General features: G+C 48.8%; 1 protein-coding gene across 6 annotated transcripts in view; it reads left to right on the top strand.

Moving 5' to 3' along the window:
- The window catches only part of LOC127037764 (NACHT, LRR and PYD domains-containing protein 3-like), a 37,034-nt gene extending 14,365 nt beyond the window's left edge, over positions 1-22,669 (top strand). For 4 of the 6 annotated variants that reach the window (XM_050929811.1, XM_050929810.1, XM_050929808.1 and 1 more), the window contains exons 2-10: positions 8,127-8,193; positions 8,566-8,732; positions 9,671-9,848; positions 11,093-11,158; positions 12,012-13,749; positions 15,696-15,782; positions 16,921-17,091; positions 18,734-18,901; positions 20,771-22,669. In XM_050929811.1, the coding sequence (XP_050785768.1) occupies positions 8,160-8,193; positions 8,566-8,732; positions 9,671-9,848; positions 11,093-11,158; positions 12,012-13,749; positions 15,696-15,782; positions 16,921-17,091; positions 18,734-18,901; positions 20,771-20,852 (2,691 nt within the window). In that variant the 5' untranslated portion in view covers positions 8,127-8,159 and the 3' untranslated portion in view covers positions 20,853-22,669. Of the gene's footprint in view, positions 1-3,037; positions 3,076-6,443; positions 6,981-8,126; positions 8,194-8,565; positions 8,733-9,670; positions 9,849-11,092; positions 11,159-12,011; positions 13,750-15,695; positions 15,783-16,920; positions 17,092-18,733; positions 18,902-20,770 lie in introns of those variants that run through there. The other 2 variants (XM_050929812.1, XM_050929813.1) reach the window with 2 other exon arrangements.
- Positions 22,670-25,802: the final 3,133 nt, after the last annotated feature.

Below are 25,802 nucleotides of genomic sequence, written 5' to 3'. Positions count from 1 at the left end.
TTTCCAATTTAGCTACTTTGTCACTAGATTTAGTGACCTTTTTGGTTTTCCTAGCGAGAAAATAAGTGTCAAAGTGACCAGTGACAAAACTAGCGACTTTCACTGCGAACTTCACTGACATGCAGAGAAAGAAATCACCAATATGTATGTGTAACCCTTCTGCCCCTCTGAGCTGGCAGCACCAAGGGCCGGGTTCAGTATCCAGAGGTTCCGTTTCAATAACCCAATGCCAAACCAGCTCGAGCCCCCACCCAGTGACCTGGGAAAATCTTACACACACCCCTGGGCGCCTCAAAGAGGCAATGCTTCCCCTCTCGCAAGCACAGAGTCTCAGTGTAGCAGAAAAGATTTAATACATGAGATAAACAACAAACACTAAATTGGGAAAAACACCTCTACTAGAGTTCATAGACCAAACTGTGAGCAAAGACCCACCCCAGGAAATTGGGCTGTGTCCTCTTTCCTGGGCTCTTGAGTCCAGCAACCCCCAAATCACCCACAGTCCCAAAAGTCTCTGTCCTGGGTCAGTGCAGCCCAAAATTCGAGAGTCTATCTGCAGGTCTCCCCCCGCAGCCTGGTAGAAAGGGGCACCTTATGTGGTCCGGGGCCAACTGCCCTGCCTCTCCGTGGGTTCTGCTCCCGCCTTCTCCACGAACTGCTGCGCTTTACCAGCCGCTCCACTCTGCTCCTCCAGCCGTTCTCAGAAACTGCTCCGCTCCGCCAGCTGCTCTGCTCCACCAGCTGTCCTGTGAGCTGCTCCAGTTGTCCCTGCAAACTGCTCAGCTCTGCAGGCCGCTCACAGCTACTCCGCTCTGCCAGTCGCTCCGCTGCCACCAGCTGTCCCGTGAGCCACTCCAGCCGTCCCCACAAACTGCTCCACTCCGCCAGCAGCTCTGTTCCACAGTATAGCTTTGGGCTCCCCACTAGTTAGCACCATACTCAGTGCTCTCAGCTCAGTGATTTTAGCTCTTTAGTGATTTTCAGCTCTTAGTGATTCCAGCTCATAGTAGGGGAGCCCCAGTGCTAGTGCACCATTAGCCCAAAGTGATTTCAGCTCAGTAACCTGTATTTAAATTCTTGAGGGAATAAAAAAATCAACTCTGACATTCCACAGTGGAGAGAGGAGGGGGTGCAACTGGTGCTTCTGGCTCCACAAGGAGACTACACCACCAGGCGTGTGCGTGTCTGTGTGGCTCTCTCTCAATTCTCCCAACTGAGGGTGAGCAATTTGTCACCAAGCAGTCCCACAGCTTGGCAGTCTGGGATAGGGTGGGCGTGCCTATGCAAATACACTCTCTCACATTCTTTCCACCAGATGTCAGGGTAGAGCTTATCCTGACTCTGCTTACATATAGTCACAGAATCATTCACAAGCAGCTCAATAGTGTTAACAAAATCCATTCCGTGCTCTTCTTACTACGTTCTGCTGCACACTAAGTCAGTGTCATTACGTATCAATTGAGCATGTCCCTGGAAGGAATCGAATTCCAGGGCTTCTTGGGCCGAGATCACTATAATCTGCAGGCAAGGAAAAGAAGTTCGTGGAGGCTTATTAAATACTTTGCTAAAGCCAGGCGCACTTTGGAGAGAGCAGCACATTAGCCAAGGCTTGTTTTTACCCAAATGTTTTTTTTTTCTGCTCTGTAGTAGGTAGCACACCCTGTCATGCAGGGAAAGCCCAGCTAATACAGCAGGCTGGCCAGGGGAGGCAGGTTAGCCAGCGAGGAGAGCCGCACGGATGGAAGGTGGGGTGAGATGAGACAGGGCCATGTGCCCCAATGGGGCAGGGGACACTGTTCCTCCAGGAACGAAGCTCTTACTACAGGATCAAAGGTGGAGCTAGCTTGATTTCAGTTCCCCTTTACTCCTTCCCCTGGCTTGGCCTGGGGTTAGCTGTCCAACTGTTTTCAGAAATGAAACCCTGGAAGCGGGCGGAAGGGGTCTGGCTAGTGGATTTTTGTTTTTAAATCTGCTTTCTTTGCTCCCTGCAGCGCTGAGCTCAGGCCAGGTGAATGCCCTCCTCCCCCTGGCTCTGGACTCTCCCTTTCACTAACCTGTTGGCTCAAATCCAGGCAGAGCAGGCTCCAGCCACCAGCTTAGCAAGCAGGTGCTTGGGGTGGCCACTCCGGAGCAGGGCGGCACATTTGGGTATTCGGCGGCAATTTGGCGGAGGGTCCCTCACTCCTGTTAGGAGCGAAGGACCTCCCTCTGAATTGCTGCAGATTGCAATTGCGGCTTTTTTTTTTGTTTTGGCTGCTTGGGACGGCAAAACCCCTGGAGCCGGCCCTGAATCCAGGCTGGCAAGAGCTGGCTGAAATCAACCAACTCCAGCCTGCCTGGGTTGCAGTGTACGCAGAGGGCTGCAATACGCAGAGGGCTGCAGTTTCCTTCTCAATTAGCAGAGAGCGCCCTCCTGATGATGACAGTGTCCTGGTGTAGTTGCTGCTGGTGTGCAGCAGAATGTAGTAAGAAGACCATGGAATGAATTTTAATAACACTATCAAGCTGCTTGTCAATGATTTTAGAACATTGCAGGCTCTCCCGGGTGCTGGGACTCCAGCAGGGGCGGCTGTAGACATTTCCCTGCCCCAACACGGCATCATGCCGCAGGAGCCACTCTGCCAGTCGCCGGTCCCGTGGCTCTGGTGGACCTCCCGAAGGCGTGCCTGCGGAAGGTCTGCTGGTCCCACAGCGCTACCGAAGCCGCGGGACCAGTGGACCCTCCGCAGGTACCCCTGTGGGAGGTCCACCGAAGCCACGGAACCAGCGGACCCTTCGCAGGCATGCCGCCAAAGGCTGCCTGCCTGCCTGCTGCCCTCTCGGTGACCGACAAAGCACCCCCCGTGGCATGCTGCCCCAAGCACGTGCTTGGCATGCTGGGGCCTGGAGCTACCCTTGGATTCCAGCCCCGTCAGGCCACGCAGACTGCTAGTTTCGGTGATATAAGAGATCTCGGGTTGCCGTGTCGACCTTTTGTTGGTAGTCCTCCAGTTTGTCATGCACAAAGCTGTGATGGTTTGTCGTGTTCTCTCCCAAGGCTTGAAGCAGCTGGTCAGTACCTGAGTACACAAGAAGGTTGGAATACTTTAGAAAAGCATGGAATTGATTTTATTAACACTATTGAGATGCTTGTGAATGATTTTGTGACTGTACTCGCCTGGGTATCTGTGTGCATGGTGTGTGTGTGTGTGTGTGTGTATATATATATATATATATAAAATTCTCTGTTGCATTCTCTGGATATAATTCTCTGTAAACTTTGTTTAGTGACATTTTTGACAGCAACATCTAAGGACTTTTCAGGGTTTGTCTGGTGACTTCCTGGTTTGTGGAGTTGGCAACACTGATTTCCCTCCTTACCAAAACAAAACATTCCCCCAGTACATTACGCAAACACGCTCCATCTAAATTCACATATATCGGAGAGGGTTCTCCACAGTTCTGAATGCCAGTCTCACAATTCTGACCGTCACCAGCCCAGTCTGGAGAACCCCCTCTTTCTCTCAGCGTTGGCGAGGGCTCCGCGCTCAGAGTCTCTATTTCTCCCTCACGCTCCCTGAGCATCAGGATCAGGAGGCCTCTTGTCTCCTGGGTGGCCAGCTGCTATTTCTCCTGCAGCCAGTTGCTATTTCTCTTGGCAAGCCATCTGTAGCTCACTTTCTGTGGCCTCCAGCCCCTCTGGGAGATCTCCAGTCCTTGGGATGGGAGCCATAAAGTAGGCGTTTATCCTAGTAGTCACTAGACAGGAAAACAACTCACAGTTTGCCAGAGGGTTACACAACAGCAGTAAAACTCTGGGACTCAGGCATAGATTCCGAGGCCAGAGGGCACCATTGTCATCTAGTCTGACCTCCTGGATGACACAGGCCAGAGACCTCCTAGAGCTTTGAGAAAAACATCCAATCTTGATTTAAAAATGGCCAGTGATGGAGAATCCACCATGACCTTGGGTAAATCATTCCAGGGGTTAATTACCCTCACTCTTAAAAATGTACACCTTATATCCAGCCTGAAGTTGTCCAGTTTCAACTTCCAGACGTCGGATTGTGTTAGCCAGAGGTTCCCAAACTGGGGGTTGGGACCCCAAAGTGGGTCATGACTCCATTTTAATGGGGTAACCGGGGCTAGTGTTAGCCTTGTTGGGACCCGCTGGCCAGGCCGAAGCCCGAGCCATGCCACCTGGCGCTGAGGCCTGAGACCGGCTCAGATTACAGGCCCCCTGCCCGGGGCTGAAGCGCTTGGGCTTTGGCTTTGGCCCACCTGCCTGGTGCAGTGTGGCTCAGGCAAGGTTAGACTTGGGTTCCCCCTCCTGGGGTCATGTAGTAATTTTGTTGTCAGAAGGGCGTTGCAGTGCAAGGAAGTTTGAGAATCCCTGTGCTCGACCTTTCTCTGCTAGACTAAGAGTCTGTTATTAAATATTTGTCCCCCATGTAGACACTTATAGACTGTGATCAATCTCCCATAAACATTCTCTGTGTTATGCTGAATACATTGAGCTCTTTGAGTCTATCACTGTAAGGCAAGTTTTTGAATCCTTTAATCATTCTTGTGACTTTTCTCTGAACTCTCTCCAATTTATCAACATCCTACTTGAATTGTGGGCACTAGAACTGGATGATTTTATGGTTTCTTTCAGGTCATTGATAAAATATGAAATATTGTAGGGCCAAGAACTGATCCCTGTGGGATCCTACTGGAAGCACTGACTTGATGATCCTCTAATAATAATAATTTAATTTATGGAGATATATACCTATTTTATAGACCTGGAAGTGACCTTGAAAGGTCATAGAGTCCAGTCCCCTGCCTTTACAATAGGACCATATACCAACCTGGAAAGATTTTTGCCCCAGATCCCTAAATGGCCCCTCTCAAGGATTGAACTCATAACTCTGAGTTTAAGCAGGCCAATGCTCAAACCACCAAGCTATCCCTCTCCCTGTTTAGTGTTATATTTTGAGACTTATCAGTTAGCCAGCTTTTAATCCATTTACTGTGTGATGTTAATTTTATATCATTCTAGTTTTTAATCAAAATGTTGTGTGATACCAAGTCAAACACCTTACAGAAGTTAGGTATATTGCATCAACATTATTACTGTTATCAATCAAACTCATAATGTCATCAAAAAAAGATGTCGAGTTAGTTTGACAGGATCTACTTTCCATAAATCCTTGTTGACTTGCATTAATTACATTAGCCTTTTAAAATTCTTTATTAATCGAGTCCCATGTTACCTGCTCCATTATCTGGCTGGGAATTGATGTCATGTTGACAGGCCTATAATTACCAGGGCCATCCCATTTACCCTTTTTAAAAATTGGCACATTAGCTTTCTTCTAGTCTTCTGGAACTTCCCCAGTGCTCCAAGACTTATTGAAAACCAACATTAATAGTCCAGCAAGGACCTGAGCCAGCTGTTTTGAAACTCTTGGCTGCAAGTTATCTGGACTTGCAGATTTAAAAATATCTAACTTTAATAGTCTCTGTTTAACATCCTCCAGAGATACTAGTTGAATAGAAAGAGTGTTATCACTATGTGATGAGACTATATCATCTGTTTTTCCCTTAAGTACAGAACAGAAATATTTATTGAACACTTCTGCCTTTTCTGCATTATTATTGTTAATTCTACCTTTTTCATCCAGTAATGGACAATACCATTGTCAGAATTCTTTTTGTTCCTAATATATTTTAAAAATTCCTTCTTATTGTCCTTAATTCTGCTGGCCAGAGATTTTTCTTTGAGTCCCTTTGCTTCCCTTATCACTTTCCTACAATTCCTAACTTCTGATTAATATTCATTACTGTCAACTTCTCCTTTTTTCCACTTGTTATATATTATTTTTTTATTTTTATAGCTGCCTTCACTTCCTCTCTAAACCAGATCTTTGTTTAATCAGCCCATCCTTCTTCCTCAGTTATGGGATTTTGGTTTTAGGGCAACTAGTAAGGTGTTCTTAAATAATTCCCAATGATCATTCACATTTTTCTGATTAAATTCTTCCTCCCAGCTGATTTGGCTTATAATTGTTTTCAGCTTTGTGAAATTGGCTCCTTTAAAGCATTAAAGTCTGGACTTCAGGACTTCATTCTGCTTGCATAGTACAAATGTGATCAAGTCATGATCACTTGTACTTAAGCTACCATTAATTTTAATTGAGATGGGACTGTGATTTAGTGGTTAAAGCGGGCAAAACTGGAGGTCAGGAATCATAGGCTCTATGCCTCGCTCTGAGCAGGGAATATGGCCTAGCAATTAGAACAGCTGTGCTAAACAGCATAGCTCTAACAGATTCATGTTAAGTGGATGAGGTTAGAATCTACCATCTCAGAGACCAAGGTTCTGTTCCCTGCTGTGCTAGAAATGACCTTGTCCAACCCCACAGTTTATTTGTAAAATGAGGTGGCTGATGCTTTTGTGCCTCTGCACCACTGTGATGAATATGGCAATGCTTGTTCTTGTTTGGGAGGGGTTAGGTAGGAAGGAGCAGAGGGTCATCTGTGGTTTTCCACTTAGTGTTGTCTACGAACAAGGTCAGAGCTGGCTCAATCCCCTACTGAACTGGCTTGGCCTGTGCCAAACTAACCAATACTGCAGAAGCCTGGGGGAACTAGGTTGCAAATTCACTTAGACATGGAAACTGGGGGGTGTCTGCAGAACATTGTTGGCCAAGTCACCATGATGGCATGGTAGTACTTTGGGTAAGGTAGACATGCCTTCAGGTTGTCTGTTTTAACATCCTTTTCTCTAATGCTTTGTCCCTAATGCTCAATACAAATACTTGGCTTTAAGGAGGCTGCTCGTCATTATCACTGGTCACAGACTCCTGAAGGGAAGAACCACAGGTGCCCAGAGTCCAATTTTACCTGACTGGTGATAATGACTGGCACCTGGGGTAGCCTGACCTAGTCCTGACCTAAGAGTGGAAGCCTCCCACAATTCCAAAGTGTGATAATCAAGTGGCGCAAGGCCTGAGGTGAGTGCTCCCAGAGAGACTAGCAAGGGGACAGGGGTTGAGCTAGCCTTGCAACCATGACAACCACTATTATGGTACAGGACTAGAGGGTACGTACCATTTAGGTGGCTTAACTTTTTCATTTCCTTGTGTTTGTGTCGGGACAGCGTGCACAGATTAAACAGAACCAACAGTTTTCCCCAGGTGGTTGGATTAAGAAAAGCTCTTCAGCACAGCAATGGCTACTTCCAGGAAAAAGCAGATCTTTGTGAAAGCGCCAAGATGGCACAAGAGCTCCACATTCATCAGGGGCATTTCATGAAGATCTTATTCTTGTGGAAGTAGCCGCTGTTCCCTCTAGGTCCTTCCTCTGCAATGCAACACAAATGTTAGTGGGCTAGAAAAATCCACTCCCATGTTGGGTGGAGGGCACACTATCAAAGTTGGCTGTACCCAATTCTGACTTTCTACAGTCTGTAGCATTTAAGCTAGAGGTAGGAGATAATCAGGAGCTCAAAGAGTTTGTCTACATGGGGAAATTTACTTGCATAATTTCACCACTGTCGTTATACTGGTATAACTCCCATGTGGACACTCTTAGTCTGCGAAAACATCTTTACATCCTTCTGGCAGCAAACTGTAATGTGTGCCAGAGTGATGTGCAGGGGCCTTAATGTGAAAGAAAACCAGGCCTTATCTGCAGACTTTTAAAAAACTGAATAGAACTCAGAAACTAATTAACAGATTTCCTTGAAAGTCCACAGACAATCCAAGCTTTATTCTAAGACTAGGAACTGAAAAGCTGAAGTAGATACACATTTTCATACAAAACAGAGGCTAAATTAATAATAATTGGAGATATACCTATCTCCTAGAACTGGAAGGGACCTTGGAAGGTCATTGAGTCCAGCCCCCTGCCTTCACTAGCAGGACCAAGTACTGATTTTTGCTTTAGATCCCTAAGGGGCCCCCTCAGTAATTGAACTCATAACCCTGGGTTTAGCAAGCTAATGCTCAAACCACTAAGCTATTCTTCCCCTCCTCCAGATTTAAGTGCAAAATGACCCAGCTGTAGATAGGGCTGCTCCCCCCTCATGCTGAGCTGTTAACCTGGAGATGGAAGTGTCATTCCTTGCCTCTGTGTGATGTACTTTCCCCTCTCCCTAGACTTCTCAACAACGCAAGAGCAGAGTGAATAAAATGGCTTCCAACCAATGGGCTGTGGTGAGCAAAGGTGAGTGTGATCTATGGGCTCCTCTCCTCATGAGCAAAGCAGCACTGCTCCTGCAGTAAAGCTCAATGCCGCAACTAGAGCCTGCCCCATGCCTGGGAGAGGGGGGGACTAGAACAGTGCTGACATTGTAACAGCCCTGCTCCTGCTCCATTCCCTACAGCGCCTCCTGCAGGGAGAGGCTGGCACTGGAGTTGCTGTGAACTCCCTCATGGTCTGTGCTCCTATACGATTCCTTAAAATGTAACCTTCTTGTACAGGCTGCATCTGGAGTAGCTGTGATGTCTCAGATAAGGGTGCCAGTTATCAGTGAGTGATATGAGCCCACCCCAAGCTATAAGTGCCATACTGTCTAAATGCTGGTCTTCTCCACAGATAATATTGTAGCCTTCAGAAAACACATGGATAATTATACATCTGGGGAGCTGAAGAGGCTGAGCGAGCACTTCCGCCCTGACTTGGTCTACGTCCTTGAGAACGACATTTTCACTGTGCTGCAGGAACTCACCAACAGACGCATCATCACTGCTCAGCAGGCCCAGGTACGGACGGCACCACTCATTGACCTGCAGAAAGCCAGGCTCATGCTGCTGGAGCTGAATTCTAAAGGCCCTAGGCATTCTAGGACCTTAGAGCTCTCCCCATGGAGACCTGGTCCCTTGCTGGTGACAGAAAGAAGCTAATGCTGGTCATGAGGTCCAGGGAGATATAACAATAGATATCAGAAACCGTGGGAAAGGTAAATACAGTGTAGAAGTGAGCACCCAAGCTGAGTGACAGAGATCTGCCCCCTAGTTCATCATTATTATAATTCATTGTTAATTTTAATCACACACACACCCCCACCCCGGCACACACTTCATATTGCCTTTTTTGAGCTCTCTTGTTCTGGACTGTTCCCTGGCTGGTGGGACTCTGCATTGTTCAGCACTTTCCAGCTTTCAAATACCTCCGGGAGTGAACAAGTGCCAATGTTCCCCACTGAGATTTTGGACTCTGGAGGGCGCTCAGCCTGTCCCTCTGTTCTAGGCCCCTCGGCATCCACCTGTCAGACATCTCTAGACCCAGGTGTGCAGGGAACAAAGATAACTCTCAATTACACTTGGAGCTGGCAAGGAAAAGGCATTGTTAAGAACGATATTTGCCCCTGACGTCTTCTGGGAATGAAAATGCAGCACAGCCCCCAATCTGCATTGATCTGGGGACTAAATGCAACGGGGAGTCAGACATGAACCCAGATCTCTGCCACAACAACAAAACACCACCACTTTTACTTCCCCACCAGCCCACGCTGCCCTGGCAGAGCCTTTCGCTGCCCTTCTACCCAGGGGCCAGGTACTGGGTTGGTCACTTTTCAGAAGTGGCCCTTGGCTGTGCTGCATTATGTCACTCTCCTGATTCCATTCTAGCAGCTACATTCCACCCTGTCGTGGCAGGCCGCTTCTGACTCCTTCTTATCTGGTATCCCGCTGTGGTTTAGGATTACTGTGACTGGGAGAGGAACCACGACTCAGCCAGTGCTGCAGAGAAGCTGGCAGATGACATTTTGGCTATGAACCAGGCTGCAGGGCTGGGTCTCTGGGAGTGTCTGTTTGCTCTGCAAAGCAGGTGGGCTCACCCCAATCTCCATGGGATGCTGGAGGAAATCATTCAGAATGGTAATGTACTCATCACACAGAATGGGGGACACATGAAGTAGGGGGCATAGGCCGTGGGTATAATAGGCAGCTAGCTACCGCGGGATGCTGGGTTGCAGGTTTTTGCTTATTATTATGTGCCATGCAGGCTCTGAGGAGGCAGTATCTGCTATTCAGCTTCCTGGATTCATCAGTCATCTCCTTGGACTCCAGAGAGATTACTGATTACTGATGATCCCTCAGCCGCCCCAGAACCTGCATGAAGCATATAAAAAGCTCAGCGTTCTTCTGCTGGGTGGCACAGGGTCTCAGGACGGGGGGGGCGTGTCACATTTCTCATTCTCTGGCCGGCACAGCTGGGGCGGTTGGGGATGGCCCAGGCCGACTTGGGGCTGGGGCAGCTGGCCAGCACGACTTGGGCTGGCTTGGGGCGGCTGGGGTTGGCTTGGGGCTGGGGCTGGCCTGGTGCTCTGGTCGGCCGACCAGTGTGGCTTGGGTTGCTTGGACTGGACCATCTGGGGCCATCCCAGTGAGGCTGGACTGGAGCTGGGGTGGCTGGGCCCAGCCCGGGGCTCGGGCCAGCCAGCTGGAATGGCTGGGGCTGCTTGTGCTGGACCGGCTGGGACTGGTCTGGGGCTTGGGTCAGCTGTCTGGTGCGGGAGGGTGGGAGACTTGGGGTTCCAGCCACCGGGGAGGACCCTCATGCGGAAAGGGTGGGGCTGGGGGGGCTAGCCTCCCCGAGGGCTATGTGGGGGGGAATCCACAGGAATCATATGAAGAAGTGCCCAGAGAGCTGGGGAAAAGCAAGTGTGACCAGAGCTGGGCACAAGCAGAGAGAAAGAAGGATCTGTGCAGAAGAGGGGAACCCTATTGGCTGCATAAGGGGCCTGTAGAGAGATTGCTGGGCAGAGAGCAGCTCCTACAGTGAAGTGATGAGCATGAAAAGAGAACAGCAAATAGCTGGTCAGGAGACAGAGGACTGTATCCAGAGCTCAGGCACGGACGGCTTCATGTCTGCACAAGGGTGGGAGCTGGGTTTACCAGCCATGTGGAGATGAGCCCAGTGTACCTGTGGTCTCTCTCACATAGTAGAGAGGAAACAAGATTCAGTTGTAATAAATATAAAAGGGAAACTCAGCGTGGCGTTGCTGATGTTAAATAAAGAGGTAAAACTAAGAGCCCAGAACAATGAAATGTGCCATATTTGTAACCATAACCTATGTCACAAATTGTATAGTCTGGGCCTTCTCTCTCTCTCTTTCTAGGTCAAAATCTGTTAAAGGAAAATCTCCTGAATGAAAATGGGCACGCTCTTGATGCTGAACTGAAAGGTACCGTGATGGAATTCCATCCCTGTTCATGCCAATAAAGGGCTCAGTCATGCCTTATAGGCACTGATCTGTACTGGGGCTGGGACAGAACCTCTCGACTCAGGGTCAGCTTCAGTGGGGCACAACTCCCCAGTGGTCCGAGGAAACACCCCTGTAGAGTGTGCAGCTTACCCCCAGTGTGAGCCCAGTCATCTCCACTAGCCAGGGCACCCAGAACAGGGCCATGGCCCTGCCTCCTCCTCAGCCCCCATAGGGGTCTCATGTGTCCCAGAAGGTGCTAGGAGGAGGAAGCAGGATAATTGTGCCATTACAATTGTGTCCAGTTTGTGTAGACGTAGGAAGGCTTCTTACAGCCTTTCCCCCTTGTGCAAGCGCAGAACAGCTGGGCTCAAACTGGCTCTGTATGTGTTGAACTGCAGTGGCATCCACTGGGCAGCTCAGCATGAGTGCCGGGGCTTCTCTGCTCTCCGTCAGCTACACCCTGCAGCTGCACTTCCGAGGATCCTTATTTTGTAGGCACACGGAACCAGCTGTGGTCAAAATTAGACCTATCAGAGTTGCTGGGTTTGCTGGCATTGAATCACACAAGCTGGAACAGGAAACCTGATGTGATCCTGTTGGATCTCAGTGCAAGCTCCAGGGTAAAGCAGAAAGTATTCACGATCTGACTGAGCAGAGGAAAGGGCAGAAGGAAGGCAAAGACTTGAGATCAGAGCAATTACTTATCTGTCCAGGCCTCTGCTTGGTATCTGCTTGGTCATGGGCAGTAAGGGGGGAGGTCCGAAATGGGAAAGACAGAGAGAAATATGACTGGGGGGCGCCATGTCTGTCTCAACACATTTCTTCATTCCAGTTTACCAAAAAAAGCACAAAGATAATCTCTGTGATCTGACATGGATGATGAAGGAAAACAGGAGCTCAGAGACATCGCAGGGACCTCAGCCTCCCTCCATCTCTAGCCACTATGTGGAGCTGAAGGTTGTCTCAGATTGTCACTTCAGGCAGCAGACACACCAGGAGCATGAGGCCCTGGCAGCGGCTGGGGAGCTGAATGAATATCATCTCCACAGGAGAATGACAAGTGAGCTGGAGCGCATCACCCCTGACCGGCTTTTCCGCTGGTGCTTTCGAACCCGCCATGTCCCCCTGTCTGTGATGGTGAGCGGAGTAGCCGGCGTGGGCAAGACAACTCTGGTGCAGAAGTTCGTCTTTGACTGGGCAACGGGGAAGCACTACCAGAAATTTGCCTTTGTTTTCTTCTTCAAGTTCCGAGACCTGAACGCTATTATTGAGAAGAGGAGCCTAGAATCTCTGATCTGTCAAACATATCCACACCTCCGGGACAAGCTCCCTAGAGTCCTGGAAGACCCTGAGAAGTTGCTCTTCATCTTTGATGGCTTGGATGAGAGCAAGACTGATTTGAAATTAAACAGAGGTGGATCCCAGGAGCTGTGTAGGAATCCAGAGGATGTGAAGCCAGTTACTGTGATTGTCACCAGCCTGCTGAAACAGACTCTGCTGAAGGGATGTTCTGTGCTGCTCACCAGCCGCCCCAGTAAGTTAAGCAGTTTGGAGGCTGGAGTCTTCCATAGAGTGGCCAGTATCGTGGGCTTCCTCTCCAAGGAAAGGGAAAGATACTTTTCCATGTTCTTTGGAGATGAGCGAGTCTCCAGGGAGGCCTTCGCGTATGTGAGGGACAGTCAGGTTCTGTACACGTTGTGCTACAACCCGTCTTATTGCTGGATCACATGCACGGCCCTGAAACCCTGCTTCACTGCCAAGGCAGGGAGACCACAGCCTGCACCCAAAACAGTGACCCAGCTCTTTGTCAGCTACGTCATCCATATTATGACCAATCATACACAGGAGCGGCCAGAGCCTCAGAGGATGCGAGATACATTGATAAGTGTCGGATGGTTGGCTGAATACGGCATCACAAACCACATTCTAGTCTTTGATCTGAAGTATTTAGAGGATTTCAATGTGGAGTTTTCTCCATTCCTCACTGGCTTCTTGGTGGAGAACCCTCAAACCGATGACTCTTCCCAGGTGACCTACTCCTTCCTTCACCTCACCATCCAGGAGTTCTTTGCTGCCCTCGTGCATTACCTAGATTACAAGGAGGACAAGTTCAGAGACACAATGGCTAAATCCAGGTCCTGTAAGGAAGGTGACTATGAGATTTTCTCTCGCTTCCTGGCTGGGCTCTCCCATCCTGCAACCAAGATGCCCCTGGAGAGATATGTGGGGAAGTTCTCTGCAGAGACAACTCGCAAGGTTATTGGGTGGCTCAGTGAGATGAACTATGAAGAGCTGCAAAGCCCAGAAGAGCCCGAGGGGAAGAGGAGGCTGATGAACATATTCAATTTGTTTTTTGAATCCCAGAACAGCCAACTTGTGCGTGATGTGGTGGGTAAAGCTGCCCATATGGACTTCTCTGACTTATACCTCATGCCAGTGGATTGCACAGTCCTTGCTTATGTGTTGAGTTGCTGTGAAGAAATACAGCGCCTAACCCTAGATTCCTGCTTCATCCAGAGCGAGGGTCTGGAGCGACTCAGAGCTGAGCTGCACAAAGTCAGAGAACTGAGGTAGGAAAAGAAGTTATGTGTAAAGTTTAAAATATCAGGGACTTGATGTGTCAGTGGCCTCAGCAGGACTGTCAGGTAGTTGGTGATTCCCAAGAGTGTTACAGATATGGACATTACACCATTCTGTAACATACAAGATCCAAATCCATGTTATAGTCAGCCTCTGTCTATTTCACTTGTGGCCCATTTTGCAAGAGAAAAGTCATTTCGTGGATCAAACATCTCACCTCCCTAAGGCTTGCTTCCCAAATACTTAATTCTGCAGACCTCCAAGGAAGGGCTCCATGGATCACTGGTGGTCCACAGACCCACAAGTGGAACCGTCTATCTAGCTCAGGATTTTATACTGGCACCCATCATCACAGTATGTGAGCACCTTCAGTGTGAAATCTATAGCAATAGTGAAGTCCTTAGTCTGGACGTCATGAAGCTCCAGCTCTTCTTTATTTTCAGAGTCAAAACTCTGCTTGGAGAAGGGTTTTTGTTTTTAGATATTTTGAGCTTTTATTAAGTTTCTCTCTTTGGTGGGGCGGGGGTTGGTAGAAGGCATGTCCGTGCCATGGCATCCGTAGGGCAGAAAAGCTACTGTGTTATTATCACTTAGTGGGAATGAGAGCTTCCTGAAAAAGACAAGCTGGCCCTCTTGGCACCAGAGATTCAAATCCCAGGGGGATCCGCTTAGCAAAGAGAGACACTGAGTTCCAGGGTGTTACTGGATGTGTGTGCTTGGAAGCAAGGTCCATCAGTAGCTATTAGCCAGGATGGGCAGGGATGCAAAACCGTGCTGTGAGCATCTGAGCTATTATACTGGGCAACATCTAGATTAAGCAGTTTTTCTCACCCCACTGGGTACTGCAGTCCTTAGTATACAGGTTTGTCTCTTAAATCTGGGCCAGTCTCTTCTGTTGGAGTCTTCAGTCTTCTGAGTGTCCTTGTTGCTTTTGCCCGATGTCCTGAGACAGACAAATTCCTCTTCCTCACTGAGGTGTAGTGCGCTGCAGCTCCTACTGTCACTGCAGAGCAGGTTGCATGTCAGCGCTAGTCTGTGTCCATGGGACCCAGTTCTGTTTGTCTTGTGCACCCAGCGCTCTCACTGAATTCACAGGAGCTTTGGGTGGGCAGGATCAGGCCTTGCACTTTGGGAGCCTGCGGCATGAAAAGTCCTCTCACAGTAGCTGCAGTGCAAGCGAAGGTTAAGGTGCACAGCCCGCACCTTGCCTGCAGCCACAGAGCTATGGCTAGAGCGACACTGTGCCGTCACCGTGTGTTGTAGGGTGTCACTGCGGCTGTTGCTGTGGGCGTGCTGGGGGCCCTGCTTTAGGCAGAGGTAGCTCAGGGAGGGGGACACGGGGTGTGGATGGGGGACTTGAGGAGGCGCTAGGCATGGTGGGAGTCAGAGCAGGTTTCAGAGCATGGCGAGGGTCTGTCTACACTGTGCTCAGAGGTGTGACTGCAGCCGGGCTAGCTTTGATCTAGCTCAAGTGACAACAGCGGTGAAGCCGCAGCAACGTGAGCTACCTGTACACAGTCCGTGCTGCTGTTATCTGAACCGGCTGGATCACGTCAACACGCACTGCAGTCACCCCTCTGAGCGCAGTGTATTGTGAGCAGGGGCAGGGCAGCCCGCGAGAGGAGAGAGGGGAGCCAACCAGGGCGAATAGGGGAAATGCCATTGGGGTACCAGAGAGAGCTGTGACAGGGAGGAAGCTCAAGGAGAGAATTGTGAGGCATAGGGAGGATTTATGGATTGGAGAGGGAGGAGGAGCGAGCTGTGGAAGGATTTGATGGGTCTGGAATTGATGTAAATGAGGTAATGCATATTGAACAAACATGCAAATCCTCCATTGCATAATTTGCATAGCACATCCAGCTTTCCAAACCCACAGCCTTGGCAGATTTGTCTCCGTATCCAGCCTGAAATGATTTGTTCTTTCATTTCTCACCAGTCTCCTGGATAACGATCTGAAGGATCCTACAATGAAGGATATTTGCAAGGCCCTAAAGCACCGGAACTGTAGGCTAGAGGCTCTGAGGTAATTCAATATCGCTCATTTTCAAACGTATTTCATGTTCTGAGGTGTCATGGGGCTTGCAGCCTGTGTACAGGGGGATGGGAGATAAGGCATAATGATAAGCTTGGGGCTCTGCCATTTTGACCTGGGCCATTGTCCGTTTTGTTTTGTTTTGTTTTGTTCAGTACATGGATGGGGGATGGGAGGTGGCCAGGGAAAATCCAGGATGTGCAGGAAGTTGTGGTGGTCATTTGGAACATGGCTCTTTTCCCTTGGAGTTACATGGAACCAATGTCCCAGCAACGGCCATGCTAGGGACCTGTGAAATCCAGCTCCTCCTGAGTGCTTGTGGTCACTTGTGAGCCTGTGGCCGCTCACTCTGCCAGCTGTAACCCATCCCCCTTGAGATCCTTCTGGCTCAGAGGCTTGTCTGGGTCTCCTCCCTGCCAAGCTGGCTCCTCAGTGCGGTAGTGTGGTTTGTGCTTTATCCCTCTCCACCTCCTGGGGCCAGGTGTGCTGCTCCCACAGGGCTCTCAGACCCGGCAGGGCCAGGGAGTGACAAGGTGAGTTTGAGAACTAAACCTGGGTCTCCTACTTGGCTGCATGCAGCTCAGACCCCAGTTCACCAGACCTGTCCCCCACTGCTCCTCCCTGGCTGTGACGTGCGTTATAGTGCAATGTTACACTCTCCTGGGGCTGTGTGTGATTGTATTTCAGCAGGTCACTCTGCTAGAGTCCCAAAAGTAGAGTCACATCCCAGCATGTAAACTCTTCGGCTCCCAGTAGCAGTCTGTAGAGCTGCAGTGCAGAGCACGTGTTAAGCGAAATGTAACTGTCTCCTACTTCAGCCTCATTCTTCCCTGGGGCTCCTGCCCTCTCTGCGCATGTGGCCTCTGTATCCTATCCCCATCTGTGTGCCACTGGTTCTGATGGGTCTTCTCTCTCCTGGCTGGCTGATTGTTCTCTAGGCCTCTCTCCCATTGTGTCTCTCACTCATTTCCTTCCTACCTCCATTCTGATTTGTCAGCACGTTGTTCTGTTCTCTTGTTTGTTCTCACTCCTGCTCCTGACTTTGACAGTTTCTCTCACTCTCCTCTTTACCCTTTTCTGGTTTTCTCTCTCATTCATTTGGCTCCTTCTCTCCCTGCCTGCTCTCTAGCCTAGGGAGGAACGCGTTCACTGAACAGTGCTGTGAAGAACTGGCATCTGCCCTTGCGGAAAACCGGACCCTCCTGAGTCTCGAACTCAAGAAGAATAAACTGCGGACAATGGGCCTTTCTTACCTGTTAAGGGTTTTTGAGTCCCCAGAGTGCAAGATTCGGAAATTAGGGTAAGTATCAGTCTAACAGTGACTCTTCTGCTCTAGGGCACCAAAGGTTTTCAAGGTGTTTGCTCTTCCCCTCTAGACACCTGTGTTTGTCGGTCAAAGCCCTTCACCCCTTTCCTGGCATAAGCATCATTTCAGATCATGTCAGAGAGGGTGACACAGAAACAAGGATTCCCAGGGGTACAAAAAATCTTGTCAGGTTCACAAGGTATGCTGGTCCCATCTCCTGTGGAGCAAACCGCCCAGGGGAAGGGGAGGTGAAACATTCCTCCCACTCCACATCCTTGGCAGCAATGGTCAGCCCTGCCTTGATCAGCCAGCACTGCTCTGAAATCCCAGCCCAAAGGATCTCAAGATCCCGATCATGCCTGGGCTCCAGAAGCATAATGCTTTCCAGAAAATAGTGGTTGGGGCTGTGCTGATCTTGTGCTGGTGTGAGCACAGCAGGGAGTGGAAATGGAGGGGTTTCTATGGGCTCAGATCACTGGTCAGCTATAGCACTAGGAGGAATTATTTCTGGGAAGTTCTATGGGCTATGTCAGCATTTTGCAAAGTTTGGGTCCTGGCATGTAAGGCACTGGGTCGCTCTGGTCATCACCGCTGACCGGGATGCTAAAAGTCCCATCGACGGTGCTGCCCAGCTAAGGCAGGCTAGTGCCTACCTGTTCAGACACCGTGCTGCTCTCCGGAAATGGCCAGCAGCAGGTCTGGCTTCTAGGTGGTGGGGGCACAGGGCTCCGTGTGCTGCCCCTGCCCCAAGCACCAGCTCCACATGGCCAATGGGATCTAGGGGGAGGGGGCAGTGCCTGCAGGTGAGAGCCACGCACCTCCGCCTAGGAGCCAGACCTGCTGCTGGCCGCTTCAGGCACAGAGCCGTCCGCGTGGCCAGGACAGGCCGGAAGCATGCCTTAGCTCCCCTGCTGCGCCGCTGACCGGCAGCTGCCTGAGGTAAGTCCGTGCCCCAACCCCTGCCCCAGCCCTGAGGCCACCCCAAAGCCCAGAACCCCTTCCTGTACCCCAAACCCCTCACCCTTGGCCCAACCCTGGAGCCTGCACCCCCAGCCCAGAGCCCTGACCCCCCTTGCACCCCAACCCCCTGCCCTAGCCCTGAGCCACCCCCAAGCCTGGAGCCCCTCCTGCACCCCAAACCCCTCATCCCTGGCCCCACCCCAGAGCCTGCATCCCCAGCCCAGAACCCTGACCCCCAATACCCTGCACCATCCCAGAGCCCCCTCCTACACCCCAAACCCCTCATCCTCAGCTCCATTGGGTCGCGGGCATCAACAATTTTCTTCAACTGGGTCCCCAGAAAAAAAGTTTGAAAACCCCTGGGCTGAGTTGTGCAGGTGGTCAAACCAGATGATCTTAATGGTCCCTTCTGGTCTGAGAATCTATGCATCTAGTGGATTGGGATTAGGAATTAGCATGGTGAAGAATATGCATGCAGCCCCCGTGCCATCTTTAGATTTGTTAAACCTGTGTGATTAGCAGAGAAGGGGAGTGAGGCAGAGGGAGGCAAAGTGACATGGACCAGTAAAGTGAGGATAGCGGCGAGATGGACATAGGCAGCCAGACAATGCAGGAAGCCCTGTCAATGCTATGCTGTAGCCTTTCTCTAAGGTATGTGTCCGATGTTCTGCTGCAGCCTCCAGGAAACTGGTTTGTCAGATGAATCCTGCGGGAGCCTCTCCTCTGCTCTCTCCAAAAACTCCAGCCTCCGGCATCTGAACCTGAGTGCGAATATGTTCACCGATCGCTGTGCTGAAGAAGTGCATCTCCTTATCCTGACGTGCCCCAGCCTCACTGAGATCAGGTAAGGCGGCAACCCTAGCTCGTCCTGCAGGGCAGAGACAGCAAATTTGTTTTCTTGTCTCCTCTCGTTATGCACACCCCCTTTGCCTGTGCAAGCCTGTTGCATAATTTCTTTATTCTTGGTTATGGAGAGGTTGACTGGGGAGAGATGCCTCAGGGGACTGGGAATGGATCCAGTCCTGGTTGGTGGGGACCAAAGGTCACTGCTGTCCCATGGCTGGTTGATCCATGTCACAAACTTTGGTGCTTTTAACCAATCCCTAGTGAACAAGTATCACATCACAATAGTCAATATCCAAATTGGCATCACTTACCCCGGTCTGATGGCAATCTCAGCAGAGAAATCAAGGAAGACATGCGGTGCCGAGCCCGGCCGGTTCTCTCAGCACTCGAAGGGCCCTGCCGGGTAAGGGGTGAGGCACCGGCTGGTGCCAGTGCGCATGGCAGGGGCACGAGGGCTTCCTGTGCTGTGCTTGTTCTGGGAATCTGCTGAGGAATCAGACTCCAGTGATGTCTGTTCAGCACTTGTCACCGTCCGAAAGTCCTCTGCCCCCTAAATAATGATTTAAAGAAATGATTGCCATTTGTATGTTGTTTTTCTGAATGGAGAAGCAGTCTGGCAGGAGCTATCAGAGTGGGCCTCACCCAGCTGAGTTGGCGTTGCACATCTGTGGGCAGAATGATGTGGTGAACAATGCAGAGAGCTCTGTGGATAAGGGGTGATGGGAGTCTGTTGGTCAGGCTTTAGAGAGTTTTTAAGCTGTCTTGGTGGTTCAGTGCCAGAGACTAGTGACTCAGTGGCCAAACACCCTGAAGGCCTTGCGGTGGGGAGTGTGGCAGCTTTACAGGGCTGTGTGGACATCGCATTGAAGGGACCTTTTCTGTCTCTACAAAGATTGATCACAGGGACTTGAGATGACATACTTCTGACTATTCCACCCTGCTGCTTTCTGCCCTCTCAGCTTTCCAGATTTTTATACCACACCCACCCCTATGGTGCTTTCCCAGTCCTGCCCCTCCCTGGTCTATTCAGAATGCAGCCAAAGTCACCCGGCTGGCCTGCCAGTTGGACTCCATCACTCCCCTCCCGTTTAACCCAATCACCTCTCAGAGTCTCACTTCACATCTCTCCCCAGTGCTGCTCCGGCCTAAAGCTCTGCTCTTGTTACTTGGCAGCGTGGTTCCCAAACTTTGACATGCCAGGTGAGACCAGGGTTGCTGGGTAACAAGTGGAAAGATTATGCAGTGGTTAGGAACTGGCTTGAGAGACCAGCATTCAGTTCCTTGCTCTGGCACAGACTTTCTGTGGGCAAGTCACTTAGGATAAACTCTTCAAAAGCCCCTAAAGTTCCATTTCCAAAACTGACTTTAAATGATATTAAGGTTTTGTTGACTTCCATGGAGACTTAGGCCCCTGAGCCATGTTTAAAAATGGGATTTGGGATCCTAAGTCACTTGGCTGCTTTTGCAAATTTTACTCATAGGACTTGTCTAGAAGAGCAGTGAATGCTGGCGTATATACGTACAGTGCACCAGGGTGCCACACACTAAGTATCCGTGCGGACCCTACTACTGCATGCTAAGAGTTCCTTGGTGCACATTGACTTGCTCTGCTTTGAAATGGAAGTAGGTCAGCATGCACTAGGGAGCTTTCAGCATGCAGTAGCAAGGTTCACACTGCTAGTCTGTGCACAGCGGGCTAAAGCATTGTAGATTACACCCCCTCCTAAGGGTGCTGCACGGATAAATATGCTAAGACTGAGAACAGAGCCATATAAATACCTAACACAGAGAGCAACAGCAGAGTCCTGTTCATCTGTGATATGAGTTACCCGAGGGTAACCCTGGGTATTTTCTGTTTGTCTTCTAGGCTAGGTTTGAATGACTTCTCTCCAGAGGTGGAAAAGCAGCTGAAGAATGTGCAGAGAGAAGGGCTGGACATTCGTTTTTAAAGAACGGGGCTGTTCTGTTCCATGCTGTGAAAGCAGCACTGGATGCTAGTGATGCACTGTGATTCAGTGCTTGGGGTGACAGCTGGAGATTAAAGCACACTGCATAAGACATATAGGGGCACATTGCAATGAAACTCGGGCCAAACTCCTATGATGGATCTGCTGAGCTGGGGACTACAACTCCCGTCAGTCTCCTCCGCACATCCCTTCCTCTTGGCCAGGTAAGGAAGTGGCAGCCACATGGCAAGTAAGTGGCTCCAGGGAAACTGAAACAGCAACCGCATGGCAAGCAGGGAGTTGGAGAGAAGCTGAATTCAGAATGGAGTTCCCAGGAACCATATGTGTGGAACAGAGCCATGTGGGACTTATGGGGGAGCAGCTGCGCTGTGCAGGAACACAGCACTGAGAGGCCCCAATGCCAGACACTAACTGAGCCTGGCCTGGAAACCTACAAGTTCCTATTTGCTTGGAATAGAGACTGGACGGGACAGGGCACCCCAAGCACAAGGCGGGACAAGCCCTGACTCTTGACTGGACTGCCCTACGGGCCCAAACATTTACTGCTATCGCTCTGTTTGAACTGTAATTATTTAAGCCTCTGTATCTACGGTATCTCCACCTTTCTTTGCTGCTGGCATTTCTAAAGCATTTCTGTTCTTGATATGAAAATTATTGTCCCCTCTGGCTAAGCAGAAGTTCTGCAGAAAAGGCCCTAGGGGGTTACAGTGGACAAGAAGCTGGATATGAGTCAACAGTGTGCCCTTGTTGCCAAGAAGGCTAATGGCATATTGGGCTGTATTAGTAGGAGCATTGCCAGCAGATCAAGGGAAGTGATTATTCCCCTGTATTTGGCACTGGTCAGGCCATATCTGGACTATTGTGTCCAGTTTTGGTCCCCCAAGTACAGAAGAGATGTGGACAAATTGGAGAGAGTCCAGCAGAGAACAACAAAAATGATTAGGGGGCTGGAGCACATGATTTGTGAGGAGAGGCTGAGGGAACTGGGGTCATTTAGTCTGCAGAAGAGAAGAGTGAGGCAGGACTTGATAGCAGCCTTCAACTACCTGAAGTGGGGTTCCAAAGAGGCTGGAGCTAGGCTGTTCTCAGCGGTGGCAGATGACAGAACAAGAAGCAATGGTCTCAAGTTGCAGTGGGGGAGATCTAGGCTGGATATTAGGAAACACTATTTCACTAGGAGTGTGGTGAAGCACTGGAATGAGTTACCTCGGGAGGTGGTGGACTCTCCATCCTTAGAGTTTTTTTAAAGCCCAGCTTGACAAAGCCCTGGCCTGGATGATTTAGTTGGTGTTGGTCCTGCTTTGAGCAGGGGATTGGACTAGTTGACTTCCTGAGGTCTCTTCTGTCTCTTCTATGATTCTAAGAGATGATTTTTGTGGATTGTATTATACAGCAGGAGGTCCTCTGCAAAAATGTCCTGGACGTTGATCATATTATTCACACAGTAGTGAAAATAGTGAACTACATAAGAGCGAGAGGATTTAGTCATCGGCAATTCATTTCCCTTCTTGAAGACACTGACACCGAAAACCAAGGCTGACTTTATCATACAAATGTCCTCTGGCTCAGCCTATGAAAGGTATTGCAGCGAGCGTGGGAGCTCTGAGATGAAATTTGCACTTTTCTGGAAAAGAAAATAATTTTCCTGAATTAAAGAATTCAAACCGGGTATGCGACCTCGCTTTTGGTGTGGATATCTTGGCACATTTAAATTAACAATGTAAAGCTGCAAGGAAATAATGTGTTTGTACACAAATTATATTCTAGTGTGACAGCTTTCAAAACAAATTAAGGACAAAGTGTTTGCTCACTTTCCAACACTGAAATCCTCAGAAGTGTCACCAGAGCAGACAGAAAATTACAGCAAAATTTTGAGTGACTTGCACGGAGAATTTTCTCATCGACTCTCTATCTTTGCGAAAATAGAGAAGATACTGGAGCTGGTGTCATGCCCATTGTCATTTTGACTACAAGAAAGCCCTGCAAGAATTACAACTAGAGCTCATTAATATCCAGTGTGATTCCACCTTGAAGGAACAGTACAATTCAGAAAAACTGGAAAGGTTTTATGACTCTTTGAATGAAACAGAGCTCCCAAATATCTGCAAGGTGGCACAGAAAATCTTTGTTTTGTTCGGCTCCACCTATGTGTACGAACAAACATTTTTCCTGCTGAACTACAACAAATCTCCCTCCCGATCCCAGTTAACTGACCAGCATCTCAGCTTAGTATTCCAGATTTCCACAACAAGAATGACACCGGACTTTGATGCCCTTGTAAAGAAGGGTGACCAGCTGCATTGTTCACATTAATCAAAGCGGGTGTGGAAAGGGGTTAAGTTTGGTGTAATAGATTGTTATGATGGTATATTTATAATAGTAAGTAAGGTTTTATGTTTGTTTTCACTAAAATGTATCTTTATTAAATAGAGTTTCTTTGAATATCTCTGAATTGTTAATTTTGTGAGCGTTCATTGCCTACCATACAATTTCCATACCCAGATGTGGCCCTGAGGCCTAAAAGGCTGCCCACCCCTGCTCGAAGAGGCGATACTTCCTCTCGCACTAGCACAGAGTCGGAGTGTAGCAAAAACTTTTAATAAAAGGAGGGAAGTAACTCAGCATTCATTTGGGAAAACACTGCAACTAAGGTTCACAAACATAAACCATGAGCAAAAGACCCACCCCCAAGTAAGTTGGGCAGTGTCCTTTTCCCCTCAGGTTCTTAAGTCCTGCAACCCAAAAGTCCCTTTAACATGCCTGTCCCTTTTTTGCATTCCACTCACAGTTGTTTTCCTTGGCCAGTGCAGCCCCAGACTTCAGATATTCATCTGCTGAGTTCACTTCCCACTCTGTGTGGAGGCAGGGGGGGCGGTAAGGAGGCACCTTACACACTCCGCTGTTTGGGCACTCGCTCATCGCCCCAACAGCCAATTGCTGTGCCTCTCTGTTGGGCTCTGTTCTGGCTCTCTCCACTAGCCACCCTTCTGGCCACTTGCCATGCCTCTTCACTAGCCACCCTGCTGGCCACATCCCTCCACCAGCTGCTCACACCAAGATTTCTTCAGGCCCCCACTTAACACAGCTCTGATTTCAGCTATTAGTGCGGGGAGTCTCAGTGCTGGGCTCTCTCTTGTAATAAAGATACTGTCTCAAAGTAGGTCTAATACTTAGACATCAGTGATTTTAGTTCTGCAGCATGTAATGATACAGGTCTGTCTCATCTTATGCTGGGGTTACGTTCCGCGGTCAGTGCGTAAAGCGAAAACCGCGTATAGTCAAAATTACATTGAATGTAATGGTGGCTGGAATGGCCCGCACTACAGGAACAGTATTTAAATTATTGTTGTTCTCTTTTTTTTGTTTTTGCCAACCATGTAAAGCTAAATTTGCGCATGTTAAATGCACGCAAGATGTGACAGAACTGTACTCTTAACTCTTCTTTTTTACATCATAGGGAAAGCACAAAGGTCAAATACCATCTAAAACCCTTAAACAGCACCGCATACAAGTACTCATCCACACCCACTCTCAACTCATGGGGCTGTGGAACCCATATTCCCTAGCAAATGTGGTTGAGTTGATGGTGAGTTCCTCCATTGGGTTAGGCCAGGTACAGTTCTGCTGCCCTCATCTCACACAACAAGAATAACAACATTTTATTACTCCTGCCCCAATAACAAGGAGACTGTGGATCCAGCACCAGCCACAAGTGATCATTTGGGCAAGCAATCCCGTCATGCTGAGCACCTAGGCAGGGTGGGTGTGTCCATGCAAACAAGCTCAGTTCCTGAAGTCTTTTTCCACAGCTCACCACTAGATGTTAGGGGAGAGCTCATTCACACTGCTTACATTTACAAAACCTGCAGAGTAGATATTAGGAAATCTTTAAGGATAATTAAATGCTGGCACAAGGGAGGTTATGTAATCCCCATCATTTTAAAGAACAAGTAAGACATCTGTCAGTGATGATCTAGGTATACATGGGATGCCTCAGAATGGAGGCATGGACTAGAATAATGGTTCTCAACCACGGGTACATGTACCCCTGGGGGTATGTAGAGGTCTTCCAGGAGGTACATCAACTCGTCTAGGTATTTGCCTACTTTTACAACAGGCTACATAAAAAGCACTAGCAAAGTCAATACAGACTAAAATTTCATAAGGATGATGTCTTGTTTGTACTGCTCTGTATATTTTAAATCTAAACTGAAATTTAAGTACAATATTTACAGTTGATTTGTTTTATAAATATATGGTAAAAATGAGAGTCAACCATTTATGAGTGGTAGTGTGCTGTGACACTTCTGTATTTCTATGTCTGATTTTGTAAGCAAGTAGTTTGTAAGTGAGATGAAACTTGGAGTATGTAAACAAATCAGACTTCTGAAAGGGATACACAGTGGCCTGGAAAGATTGAGCGTCACTTGACTAGATGACCTCTCCAGGTCCCTTCCAGCCCTACATATCTGTGATTCTATGTGCTAAGCCTATTTGTACCTGTTTTATTTATTGGACTCTTAAAGAGATAGACATTCTAATTCTACTTACCAGCTCTATGACTGTATTAAATACACATTACAGCCAGGTACCAAGTCCTCTAACACAGGGGTCGGCAACCTTTCATCAGTGGTGTGCCGAGTCTTCATTTATACACTCTAATTTAAGGCTTTGCATGCCGGTAATACATTTTAAAGTTTTTAGAAGGTCTCTGTAAGTCTATAATATATAACCAAACTACTGTTATATGTAAAGTAAACAAGGTTTTCAAAATGTTTCAGAAGCTTTATTTAAAATGCAGCTCTTATTAGTTTAGTGTGATCCTTGCCCTTGCTTTTCCTTGTTATATTTTCCAGTGTCTCGTGGCACATATTTGGATACTTTAAGCTGCACACAGGCTTCTGAGTGATCAGTTGTTAGCTGGCTGGAACC

The sequence above is a fragment of the Gopherus flavomarginatus genome, chromosome 20 (genome assembly GCF_025201925.1).
Source record: "Gopherus flavomarginatus isolate rGopFla2 chromosome 20, rGopFla2.mat.asm, whole genome shotgun sequence".
Lineage (NCBI taxonomy): Eukaryota > Metazoa > Chordata > Testudines > Testudinidae > Gopherus > Gopherus flavomarginatus.
Note: the sequence above shows the minus strand (reverse complement) of the source record. Positions and strands in the feature narration are given on the sequence as shown.